Here is a 14,276-nt window from a genome sequence, read left to right as displayed (position 1 = left end):
TAATTCCTCTGCTAGCTCCATTTCTTTGCCATTCATGCTTCTTATGTTGATAGTAACCGATCTTTAACTCTGGTGATGTTGAGTTGGGGTGTGTTTCAGGATTTGTTCCAGTAGTTGAATTTTAGCTGTTTGCCCTGATTCCCTGGAGAAAACAATGAGGACATTGTTTAAAGAGGCGAACCACAGCAGGTATGAAATTCTGTCATGTTGTACCATCATTTTTTATTTTGGTTTAAGCCAATAAGAATATAATTTGGTCGGCTAAATCCCAAATTGCCAGCTCATCTTTGTTCATTCAGTATCCAGGTGGATACCTAACAGGGTGCACCATGGGAAGGTGAGTATTGGACATTAGGTCAGAAGTCCTGGTCGGTTCTCCTCTCAGTTATACAGCTTTGATCCTTAAGCACCCCTAGCACAGAAATGACTTGTAATATTCAAAGCTTTAAAAAGAGATTTTTGGAAATTTCTTTGGATTTACTAAATGGAAAATCTGTTTTTAAATCTGCATAAATATAAATTAATAGAAATGTCAGAAATATTACATTATTAAGTGCACATCAACAATACTTTTAGACTAAATTTTCATTATTTAAGATACAACATTTAAATTAACATTTTAAAAGCATTTTTTTTTAAAATTTTATTTTGCAACTAGTAAAGTGATCTTAAATTCTAAGTGAAATAAATATTCGCATAAATAATGCATACCTAACAGCAAAAGAATTCAATTTTTGGTGTGTCTTTTATCCTGGTATTATTTTGGAAAATCCTTTATACCCGCCCCCCAAGCAAAATATTTAATTTGAAAGTAACTTTAATAAGATGTAGACAGTTGAGCACTAGCACTGCTGATATGTATTAATTTTAAATTATGAAAAAGGATATGAAGTGAGATCTATTTTATATTGAAGCAATCCTGTTAGCAGAAATTCTGCAGTTACAATAGGAATACCACATTTAGCAGCATACTTGCAGAGCTTCACATCATCTATGCATGAAATTATGACTGTCCTTTCAGAATATCTACATGGCATCTTCACTAAATACTGAATATAAAAATAGAGATTTAAATAATTTGTGGAACAAAATCCAAGTAATAATTCTTGTTTACTTTATTACATCTATAGCATTTCTCTAGATAATTTCTGGTTTCATTTATTATGGTCAACTCTCATTGCATAAACATTGTTTACTGCAGTAAACATTGCAGTTGTTCTAGCAATATGAACTTATTGCTAGAACAAACCACTGAAAAGTCATGGTCAATCTTCATCATTAGTGCTATCCTAAAGGAAAATCAGTAGACAAACTTTCATTATAACAAACCATTATTTTAATCCTATGGGTTTATTATGTTATTATGAAGGTTTAATGAATTTATACAGCTTGTGTTCCTGCAGCCTGGTTGGCTGAGTGGTTAGCATATCCGTTCTCCAGCCAAAAGGCTGTTTGAATCTTGTCATGGGCATGGATGTTTGTGATTATCTGTGAAAAATACTAGTGGTGGTGATGATGGACAGTAGATGGCATTGGTGTAGAAGATGATGGTAGTTGCGGTTTGTTGCAGTTGGTGGAGACAGAGCTGTAGAGTGGTTGCCCTCCCTCGATGAGGTCTTGGACTCCCTGGAGGTGCCAAGTAATAATAATAATAATTTAAAATAAATTAAATCTTTTATATTAAATATGAAATATTCGTATTAAAGACAAATGCTTTAACCTCCTAAATGGCTGATGTGGATGAAATACTTAGACCAGCTTAGAATTTTTCATGGATCAAAACATCATTGGCATTTTGCCTTTTTTATCATGTAATTACCAACCTGTTTTTAATTCCTTAACAGAAATTGTAGAGTCAGTGGATTAATCTCATGGAGCAACCTTTGTATCACCTGACTTAAAGTATACTGTGTTACTTGGAACTTCCTTCACTGTCTTTCAATATATGGAAAGTTTGCTGCACAATTTATTTACTGTGTTTGTTCCCAAAGATAAAAGCAATTTTATCTTTGGGAACAGACTAAAAATAAAGAAAAGAAATTCAATTCACTCTTTATTCAATCTCTGTTGTTGTTTGGAATTACAACTGAGGCAATTAACAATATGAGACATATATTACAGACATAATACCAGTGTATTATATCAGTAACACACTGCACAATAAAAACTTTGTGTCAAAAGTCAATTTAATAAGTCAATTTAATTCTTGTCAATGTTTGACATCCAATCTATTCCTGTACCATTTATAGGTGTGTGTGTGTGTGTGTGTGTGTGTGTGTGTGTCAAGACAACCAAAGTCAAGATGCCAGTTTTCACACTTGTATGTGGTAATGAAAATCATTATTTTTTCAGATTATTATTATTCTTAGGCGAACACCTCCATGGAGTCCAAAGACTCATTTTGCAAACTTTCAAAAATACTTTATCAAAATGGTTTTTCAAGGCAGTGTAACAGAAAAGATTAATTAATGAATCTATTTCTGATTCAGTCCTTTGTAATATTTCTTCATTTTCTGTTAACAGTAAATAGGTTCTCGATCCACAGTTTCATCATCATCAAATTCCTGCCATGTACCCTCAAGAAGTGTCAGGATACGATAGTACTACATGAAAAATTTACATCATTACTAACTTCCTATCTACAATTTTCCTCCAGATCAGTCTGTTACTTGTCAAGACTCCAACATTATCAGATCTTATATTTCTATCGTCTAAGGCACTTTGTACAGTGTCAATCCACCTATATCTTGGTCTTCCTCTGGGTCATTTTTCTGCCAACCTGGCAAAGAACACTCGTTTTGCTAATCTTTCCTCGCCCATTCTATTTAAGTGACCATACCACCTGAGATTAGCTCTGCTAACGCATTCCTGGATGCTGACAACGTCAAGTTCTTTCCTAATATCCTCGTTTTTAATATGATATTGCCATTGATGCCATCTGTTCACACCCCTAATCTTTCTCAAGACTCTCATATCTGTGGGCTCTAGTCTTTGGTCAAGTGTTTTACTTCTGACCCAGCTCTCAGATCCATAAGTTAAAACTGGTTTGAACACCGTCTTGTATACAGCTAATTTAGTGTTCCGACTAATTTCTCTCTTATTCCATATGAATTTATTCAATTGACTTCCTACCATACCAGCTTTGTTGATTTTGTTCTTTATTTCCATATTTAATTTACTATCTTCACTAAAAATCGTGCCTAAGTAGCTGAAATGTTTTACTGGTTCCACAGGTTCTCCGTTCACAATGCAGTTAACATTTTCAACGATTCTCCTATTTTCATTGTCTTTGTCTTTTTATTGCTTAACATCATACCATATCTATTACAACAGTTATTCAATTTAGTCAGGGAATCTTGCAGACTTGTAGCAGATTTATTTAGAAGTATAACATCATCTGCATAAAGCAAAGAGCTGAGATTAACACCACCAATTTTGATATCATGTTTAATACCCCTTTCCTTCATAATGTGATCCACATAGATAATGAATAAGAGAGAGGATAATGTACATCCTTGTCTCACACCAGATTTAACATTAAACCACCTTCCTGTACTTCTTCAATTCTAACTGCTGACTTAAAACTCAAAAAAAGACTAAGTATTGCTTGATATAATGCCCCATTGACATGTAACTGTAGCATATCGAATAGCTTCTCTCTTGGTACCTTGTCATATGCCTTTTCCAGATCGACAAAACTAAAATATAGATTATTATTATTATGGGCGACTCTAAGAAGTCCTTAGACTCATCGAGGGCGGCCCTAAACATCATGTCCATCACAACTATTTGACATTCACACAGTATCTATCATACTTTGCCTTGAACTCATTCACTGTCATAGCATCCACAACAGACTCAGGCAGCTTATTCCACTCATTCACCACTCTAAAAGTAAAAAACCCAGCTCTAACACCCTTACTAACCACACTCTTGCCTAGCTTCCATGGATATCCCCTAGTCCTTCCACCACCAGTCCTGTTCCTCAAATATATCTTCTGAATTAATCCTATAGAAACCCTTCAGCAATTTGGATGCCTCAATCATATCTCCCCTTTTCTGCCTATCAACCAATTTCAGCAACCCACAAATCTTCAACCTGTTTCCATAAGGTTCATTCCATAGACCTGCTATCATCTTGGTCACTCGCCTTTGGATCCTCTCAACCTCCTCCCCATCAAGAAGAAACCTAGGTGACCAGATCTGGGCATAGTAATCAAGATGGGGTCTTATCAAGGCTCGATACAGAGGAACAATAACTTGCTTATCTCTGCTATCAAAGTATTCTTCAGCATCCAAGTGATTTGTTGAGCTGATTTAGCCACTTTTGCGATGTTCCCTCTAAACTTCAACTCCCCATCCACCAACTCTCCCAAGTCCCTACAGTTCCGCCAATGTGATATACTGCTGCTAATCTTTTCACCCCAAAATGCATAACCTTACATTTTGCCACATTAAATTGACATCCATTCTCCTTAGCCCAGACCTCCAATCTATCCAAATCATCCTGCAAAATTTTGACATCTGCAAACAAATGAACATTCCTCTCAGATCCTTCCCTATATCGTTAATGAACAAATTAAACAGCAGTGGTCCAAAAACAGAACCCTGCGGCACACCACTAGTCACAGGCCGTCTTTTGGACTCTACTCCTGAGTAAACTACTCTCTGGTATCTCTCCATCAACCACCTTCCTATCCATCTCACCAACCCTATATCCATTCCCATATGTTGCAGTTTACGTTTTAGACTTCATCCTGTCAAAGGCCTTAGCCATGTCCAGCAGTATCACTGTAAACCCATTACCCTTATCCAGTTCAGCCGTCACTGTGTTATAAAACTTGAGCAAGTTACTGAGGCATGATCTACCCTTCACAAAAGAATGCTGTCCCCCATACAATATCTCATTTTCATCAATCCATTCCTGTATTTTTCCCTTGACTACTTTCTCCAAGACCTTGACAACGACACCTGATATGCTGATCGATCGGCAATTTGCAACCGTAGTCTTGGATCCTTGGCATTGACAATTCTTTAGCTACTTCACGTAAGACCAGTGCTGGTATACCATCCAATGCCACAGACGTATTCACATTAAGGTTCTGTAATAGACTATTCACCTCCACTTCATTCACCACAATTCCCACATAAACTAATGGTTCCTTCATTCCTTCGATGTCACCACCTGGATGATATACTCTTGCAAAGGATTCTCTTTAGCTTGCATGGCTAATTTTCTTTCATAGTCCGTTTTTGCTTTTCTCACCACACTCGTTACCCATCTGGCCTGCGCTTTATACTGTTCATGTGCCTGCAGGTCACCTTTCTCCTTAAATTCCTTCCACAGTTGTTTCTTTTTTTGCAACTCAAGTTTAATGGTATTATTCATACATTTAACCCCTACTTGATTTACTATTCAGACTCTAGATATACAGTCAGTCATAACCTCCTGCAAATGCTCCTTGACCACTTCCCATGCCCTATCAACATCCATTGCAGTTTTACATGCCATGGCACTGAACCAAGCAATCTCCTAAGCTTGTCATACTTGCCAGCACGGTAATTCCACGTGTACCGTCTTAATCGAATATTTCACACATTTAGCCATCTCCCAGGTCAAGACCCTATGATCACTCTCACCAATAAGTGGCAACATGGTCAAATTGCATTTTATTATAGTCAAATTCTCAGATACTATTACTACGTCAAGCACTCTCGAACCCCTTGTATTTTCCATTACATGCTGTCTCAGATAGTTATCCCTCAATAATTGAATAAAATCCAGTTCCTTCCTCACATGTGTCCTCTCCTCCTCCCAATCAATGTTACCATAGTTGAAATACCCCATAATAATTACCCTCCTTCAACTCATTTCATCAATTTGCCTATGCATACTATCTTCCACCATCTATTCCATCACCTGGTCTATAGCAGCACTCAACTGTACATTTTGTTCCGTTAGTCTCAATTGCACATCAAATAGCCTCAAATGAGCTCTTTTCACTATCCTGCAATACAACTTCTATTACAGGATAGCTGATGAACTGCAACTTCTGTTGCAGTTCATCAGCTATCATCAATAACACTCCTTCCCCCATTTTATTCTCTCTGTCCCTCCTGAACACACTATAATCTCCAAGGTCAAAAATTCTTCCTTCTTGTTCCTAATACTCTTGGCATTAGTATACATGAAATGCAGAGGTCCATTTGTCCCACCTCTATCTTGATGTGTTATACTAACTATCCCATTCTGATTTCTTGTCCTTTGTACTGGCTCGGGCACATTATAAACATTCTTACACTCAACTGCCTCACTGATGTCTGCATATCCACTTCTTCCCCTCCTTAATAGTTCTAGTTTCCCTGATTTTGCACATCCACTCTCACTTCACTCAGCAACACTTTTTCCAGTCTTCGCACACCAAATCCATTCAAATGTAAGCCATCCATCTTGTACAAATCCTTTCGCCCATCAATCTCACTCCACACCACACCGTCTGCATAACCTGCGCATAAAGTCATTTGTGATTATGGCCTTCCTTCTAAACTCTTCTCTGTCATACCACAGCAACAGACTCACTATCCTAACTCTGTCACTCTTTTCTTTCACTACCTCTAATAATTCCTTCATGTCCTCTCTCATATCAAATTTATCTCCTTTCAAATCATTCGTTCGTCATGCGACTATCATTTTTTTCACCCTCTGCTTCTACACTCTAATACTCTCACATACATCCTTAATTTTTGCACCCGGTAAGTACGATTTAGTTAAACTCTCATCTATCACACTTCATTCTAATGAGTCACTGTATAACTCTCTTTCCTTCATTTCAAAAACACTCCCAATCATACGCTTATTATTCCTTTCATGCACTTGCTTATTTCCGTTTGCTGAGGCACTTGGGAAAGAGTTTTGCAGTCTCTCCAACTGCCACTTCACCCTATGTATTACTCTGCATAACCGTATGATCTCGCTCATTACAGCTATTTTCTCATCATTCAAACCATTTTTTTTCTCCATATAATTACTTCCACTCTCTCTTTCATCACCGCTCTCATTGCTATCTTGTACAACATCACAATTTACTGTCAAACCCCTATTTTCTATCACATTCTGGCTTTCTTCTACAACAACTATTGCACGACCTGACCCAAACTTCAATTCCTCACTTTCCTTACACTTTCGGCACAGTCTCCCACCACTATCATATTCTATCCAAATTCCAGCCTCTTTCGGGAATGCATAGATACCACACATGTCACTGGATGAATTTCCTTATATTAAAGTTTTTGAACAAAGACGATGAAGTCTTGGTCGGCATTGTTTTTGCGTCGCATTGGCACCATGTGCTACACTATCAATCGTATCTTTAAACTCCTAGTTTAATTAAAGTGGAAATCACACAGACACATCAAGCTACCAAAAACAAATAATACCACGACAAGATTAAATCAATATTGCCAATTTATTCTCAAAATAATACTTATCTTTTCGGGAGCTCTCTGCAAACACTACACACCATGTAGCCCTCTAGCGGACTAATAGATCTTTTTATATTCCCATGCTTTCTCAACTATTTGTCGTAAAGTGAAGATCTGATCCTGATAGCCTCTATTTGGCCTGAATCCAGCTTGTTCTTCACCAAGCTTTTCTTCCACAATTCTTCTCAACCATTTCTCAAGTATATTTGCATAAATCTTGCCAGGAACACTCAGTAGGGAAATACCTCTGTAATTCTCACATTCAGTTTTATTTCCCTTTTTATATATGGGTACTATGAGAGCTCTACTCCAATCATCGGGAATTCGTCCCTCTGTCCAGGCTCTCTGAACTATGCAGTGCAGCCACTGTAAGACTTTTATACCACCATACTTCAGCATTTCTGGTCGAATATCATCTACTTCTGCTGCCTTTCCACATTTCAATCCTCCGATGGCTTTTTCTACTTCAAGTATGGATATGTATTCCTGACTGCATGCCTGGTCAGTGTTTTTTTACCACTGTGCTCTCATCACTGCTCGTTTCATTTAGCAGTTTTTCAAAGTAATTACTCCATACTTCAAGGATATCTTTTTCTCCTGTTTTCATGTCACCTTTATCATCTCTAATTCCTTTTACAGCACTCTTTCCTCCATTCCTAAGCTTCTTCAACAACCTCCAGAATATTTTGCCACCTTCTTGATATTTATTTTCTATGTTCTTGCCAAAGTCCTCCCATGACTTTTGTTTAGCTAGTTTTACACAGTGTTTAGCATTCTTACATTTGTCTTTGTATTCTCTAAGAGCACAAGCTGACTTATTTGCTAGGAACTTTTGATATGTTTTCTTCTTTTCCTTCACTGCCTCTTCAACTTCCTGTGTCCACCATGGAGTTCTGATTTTTCTATCCTTGCAGACAACCTCACCACATGCCTTTCTGGCTGAATCAATCAGTGTTTTCTTCAAGGTTTGCCACTGAATCTCCAAGGTTTGGTTGCTGTTCTCAAACTCTTTAATTTTTTCTTCAATAATCATTGTGTATTTTAATCTACAGTTCACATCTGAGAGCTGCTCAACTTTTATTCACTTTCTTACATGTTATTCTTTTCAATATGAAATTCAATTTTATCCTTTCTCAAGACTAAATAACGATCACTTCAAATTTCAAATTCTCTGTACACTCTGGTGTCCTGATCCACAGTTTAATAGTTTCAATTGGAGGAAAATAATCATTTAAGCTTTATTCAAACCCCAGAAGATATTTAATGCACAAGTCATATATGGGGCATCATATTAGCACATTTCTGTCTTTTGTAATTCATTTAAGGGGAGGGGGGAGTGAAATTCACTCTTTTGACTCACTCTGCCCATAAATAAATTTTTTAAAATTCATATTTTGACTTTTTTCTGCACCTTAGAACATCTATGTTAGTGTCTTGCAAATTTAGATTTAACTCATTTAAGAAACAAAATGTCACATAAGTAGGGCACCTTTGTTAACACGTTCGCTGCCAACTACGAGTATACTCGTAGTTGGTATATGAGCCACACAAGCCAGATACGAGTATACTCGTATGATGCTTACTGCCGGCAACGAGATTACCCGTACTGACCTTGAAGAAGTGAAAAATGCTTGGCTCGTGGAGCTATTAGCAAAACTGTGTATGCTCATAAAAGGTATATGCTCCGCACAAGCCAACTACGAGTATACTCGTATGTCTCTTACCGCCGGCAACGAGATTAGCCGTACTGACCTTGAAGAAGTGAAATTGCTTGGCGTACAGGAACAAACTATGCCGAAGTAGCGTGACAGTGAACGTGTTAAACAATGAAAATATTAATTCTCTTTAAAATTCAAATATAGCATCCTTGGAAATGTTTCTCCAAGAGCAAGAAAACTTTCTCCTTTATTTCAAAATCTGTGCTTTTGGTAGCCATGGAATTGTCATTCCCTAATTCTTTGCACAAAGCAATACAGATTCCGGAATTCATTGGATGAGATTTTATATAAATTATAAACTTAACACATTTCTGAAGAATTGAGTTCAAATCTAAAAGCCTTTTTTAAAGATAGAATCTCTCTGCACATGCTATAATGGACCCCCCCATATGCATGGAATGTAAAAATGTTTGGCACAGGAGTATTAACTTTTCACCAATGGTATGTCAATCTGCCATTAGTTTTGAAACTTCACATGAAGCCAAAATCAAGTTTTCATTGGAAGAACTCATAGAAATTGCACTTTTCATAGCATTTCTGGTAGAAGGTAAGTATTTTTATTATTTATGAAAAAAAAAAATTGGTTTACTTGGAGTATTCTGGATGTTTGCATTCCAAATCACATTTCAGTACCAATGGTTTCATACATGTAAAAATACCAAATGATTATTGCTACTAGCACTAATGAAACAAAACTTCCATTACTTGTCAAAATACTGCTTTCCAAAGTGTTTTGGCATTATTATCCTCACTTCTGGGTTGCTTTAAAGGTTTGTTACTTTTATTTTTGATATTTGTATGCATACTGAATTATTATGTACATTTATCTATACTGAAGATGAGAAGCTTTTGTTAAATAAAAATAACTATATGTGTAATTTAGGATAATTTTTTTTTGCAAAATTATGCTAAGTTTCAGAAGGGGATGAGTTAGCTTCCAGCTGAAAAGCTTATAACCATTTCTTACTTGCATCTTAAACATAATTTGAACAAGGTTTTAATCAAAGGTCTATAATAATAATTTAAAATTATTATATATTAGTTTACATTTTGAAATGCAGTAAGTTATTAATAATTTTGTGGGTGGCAGGTATTATCTATATATTTAATATGTGTTTTTTAAAGTTTATAACTCTGTATATAAATTTCCAGAGATCCACTAAATTAATTTGTTCCCTTAATGTCAAAGCTGGGGAGAAATGCAGGTTTGCATAAAATTATAAAAGTAATGATATTTCACAAATTGTCTCCTGATTTTTTATTAACCAGTTCTTCATCACAATATACTGTGGATGTCTAACAAGTGTGCCAAGACAGTCGAAGAAAGAAAAAAAAAAGTGCCATAAATACCTTGAAACCAAAACTCCAACTCACACTGCTTTCATTGCAAACCATCAGCAAAGCCAAATCAGATTTTGAAATGTCAGAAAATTTGACTTTGCCTGCCTGGTCCCTTGCCAAGGCTATTTGAATGCAGCATTTCTCCATCCATATTTCCACTTCTCTCACATTCAGATGACTTCTTGACATCATTTTTCTCTTCCAACTCTTGAAGAGATTAAAGCAAAGCATCCATCTGCTTTACCAAGAACAGCTCACTGAATGCCCAAAGAGCTTGGATACCTTGTCTTCTGGTGCTGATGTATGTATTCTCCTCCAAGTTATACTTAAAACTTGTGATCAAGAATTAATGCCTATTCTATATCATTTTTACAATTTTTCAAACTCATTTGGTTCTACCCTATAGCACATAAACAAGCTTATATTCAATCCATCCTAAAGAAGAAAGATAAAAGTCAGCCATAAATTATATTAATAACATAAAAACCAAAATCATAAATGTTTCTTTTTTCTCTTAGAAATGTCACAATAATTTGACCTGAAAAAATTATTTTAGTTTTTTAAAAAGTTTAAATTTCTGATTTTTTTATTGGGACAGAATTTATATACAATTACACAGAAAACAGAATACGAAGGAAATCAAAATACATACCTTTCCACCAGCACAGTGAACAATTTCTGTAAAACAAATGGAAATAAACCGTGATGATTTCTGTGTTCATATAATATGATAGAATTTAATTTTCATTATATAAAGTTGATTTTTAAATGTAATATTTTACAATTACCTAAACTACACCTAGATTAAATCAGATCATGTTTTTTTTTTATTTTTTAAATGAAGCACTTTTTATATGAATGGGTATCAAGCTATTTTTATAGTAAGTATCACATATTTAATTTTGCAAAGATCTTTTTTTTAAAAAAGTAATTTTTGTACCTAGCTAAAAAAATAAAATAAAATAAATAAGTTATGCACAAAAATTTATGCCGAGGAAAATATCATTTCATTTTAAAATTACCTCACTTTCCAAATTAAATCACTGATTTTAGAGTGTAATTTATTCCATAAAACCCTATATTTGCATGCAAAAAAAAGGCTATTGTTTAAAAATTCTAAGCATGTTATTTTCTTAGTGGAACTAAATTACACATCATACTCTAATTCTTGAGTTGATAATAAAATATTCTAAATAATTTATTTCCCATTCTTTAAACATTATTATTATTATTTATCATTACTGTATGGGTACTTCCTTGGAGTCTGAAGACTCATCATGGGACTCAAACTATCCACACAATCTATCATACCTCTCCTTGAATCCATTAATAGACAAATTGCTAACAACTGACTCTGGCAACCGATTCCATTCATTTACAATTCTCCAAGTGAAAATCTAGTACTCTAACTACACTTTTACTCAACTTCCAGAGATGACCTCTTATTCAAATTCCATTACAAACGAAACCTCTTAATAATTTAAATTTGCTTTTTGGTAGTTAATTCAATATCCTCAGTTTATCAGAAGGTACCTCATTCTATGCTAATATGCCCATAGAGTAAATATGCACAAGGAAAAATAACCACATTACTGTTATTCATAGTTCTGTAAATCTTCAGCGACATAAAAAATAAATGAAAATACTGTACTTTAAGACAACTTTTATGTGACTTCTGCCCATGAAAGGTTTTTGGAAACATACAGTGCGTAAACTATTTTGTTTATTAAGAAACTGCTGTTTATTTCAGTCTTACTTGTGGCACATGTTCTATGTTAACAATACAGACTTTTATATAAGATGATCCTTTAACTAGCTTGTTTATTGTAATCACAGAAATTTATTTATGTACTGCAGATGATTCTAATCACATGAAACAAACAAACAAACAAAAAAAAAAATTCAATTTCTTATCTGCTTCTATTGTTAACTGTTAAAACTATTAAAAGATACCAAAGCAGTTGTAACGTAATCAAACCAAAAGAATGCTTTCTACACTGGCCACTGAATTAGAAACTTTTATTTTATGTATTGGCAGACGATTGCCAATACTGATCCTCTTTAATTCCCTGTGCATAATTTGGTGAGATATGGCTCAGGAACAGCCTTCATTAAATGCTGCACACAGGAAGTTCTGTACAAGCATTCTCATACAATGGCAATCTCATTCTCGACAGTCTGTCTAACGACCACAGTTATTTTTCCACTGACTAAACACCTGGAATATCTCACTTTTCAGAAACCAGTGCTCTGCTGTTTTCAAAATCGTAGCTCCAGCCAGATGGGCACCTACAATAAGCACTTTATCAAACTCAAAAAGATTCTTTGTTTTTCCCATTGGGATCAACACTGTTGATGATTACTGACCATTAGCATTCTTTAATTCATTGTGTAGAATTTATGGAGACTAAAACACTCATATTTTAGGAATTACTTTACTTATAATTAAGCAAATGACACTTGACGTTTCAACCTCTACATTGAGGTCATCATCAGGAAAACATACATACAGGACACAAGCTACATGACATTAAAGTAAGCTTAAGCTAAATCTAAATGCTGTGTTAATTGTTTACACTAGCCTGACCTCTGATAAGAAAAAAAAAAGATAAATGATTAATAAATTAACATAAAAATATTTTCTGATATACATATAATACATATAAGTATAATGATATACAGAAGTATCTACTTTGATACTGAACGAACGAGGATGGGCTGGCAATTTGTCATTTAGCCGACCAAATTGTATTCTTATTGGTTAAACCAAAATAAAAAATGATGGTACAACATGACAAAATTTCATGCTGGCTGGAGCGTTGCCCGGTTAAACAAGGGCCCCCGTTGTTTTCGCCAGTGAAACAGGGCGAACAGTGAAAAGTCAGCTACTGGAACAAATCTGAAAACAAACCCCAACTCAACATCACCAGAGTTAAAGATCGGTACTATCAACGTAAGAAGCCTGAATGGCAAAGAAATGGAGCTAGCTGAGGAATTAGATAAGTACCAGATCGACATAATAGGGGTGACTGAAACAAAAAAGACCAAAACTGGTGAGATCTTTCTGAGCAATAAATACAAAATGTTATATTCAGGCAATGACAATCAAGGAAAAGAAGGAGTAGCCATAGTATTCAACACAAAATACGAGGCTAATCTTCTTGAATGGCAGTCGGTCTCAAGTAGAGTAATGTGGGCAGATATGAGAATGGGGAACTGGACAATGAGACTTATTTGTGGCTATGGTCCCACAGAAGGTTCTACTAAGGTAGAAGTGGAGGACTTTTTTGAGGCTTTAGAAAAAGCAACTGACATAATGAAAAAGGAAAAGTTGGTCCTTGTTGGGGATCTAAATAGCAGAGTAGGAAATGATTGTGAGACATACAAAAATATTTTGGGAAAATTTGGAGAAAAGAGCAAAGCTAATAATAATGGCAAATATCTGTTGGATTTCTGCTCAGGACATGGACTGGTTATTACTAACACCATGTTCCAACATAAAAATGTGCATAAATTCACATGGAGTGAAGAGGCTAGGAATAAGAAAACTGACTATGTTATTGTTGATAGTAATGTTTTCTCCCTGGTGCAGGACACCAGAGTGTACAGAGGATTTAAAATTGGAAGTGATCACTATTTAGTCTTGAGCAGGATAAAATTGAATTTCATATTGAAAAGAATAACATATAAGAAAGTTTTAAAGCGAATAAAAGTTGAGCAGCTCTCAGATGTGAA

General features: G+C 35.3%; 1 protein-coding gene across 1 annotated transcript in view; it reads right to left on the bottom strand.

Annotated features, from left to right (window-relative positions):
• The window catches only part of LOC150095241 (uncharacterized), a 267,888-nt gene that overhangs the window by 10,681 nt on the left and 242,931 nt on the right, over nucleotides 1–14,276 (bottom strand). Inside the window, exons 16-17 of the mRNA XM_090410764.1 lie at nucleotides 11,194–11,219; nucleotides 889–1,049 (exon numbers count right to left, since the gene is read on the bottom strand). Coding sequence (XP_090266890.1) covers nucleotides 889–1,049; nucleotides 11,194–11,219 — 187 coding nt within the window. The remainder of the gene's footprint in view (nucleotides 1–888; nucleotides 1,050–11,193; nucleotides 11,220–14,276) is intronic.

The sequence above is a fragment of the Typopeltis vanoorti genome, chromosome 20, assembly GCF_054136105.1.
Source record: "Typopeltis vanoorti isolate ZY-2024b chromosome 20, IOZ_Tvanoo_1.0, whole genome shotgun sequence".
Classification (NCBI taxonomy): Eukaryota; Metazoa; Arthropoda; class Arachnida; order Uropygi; family Thelyphonidae; genus Typopeltis; species Typopeltis vanoorti.
Note: the sequence above shows the minus strand (reverse complement) of the source record. Positions and strands in the feature narration are given on the sequence as shown.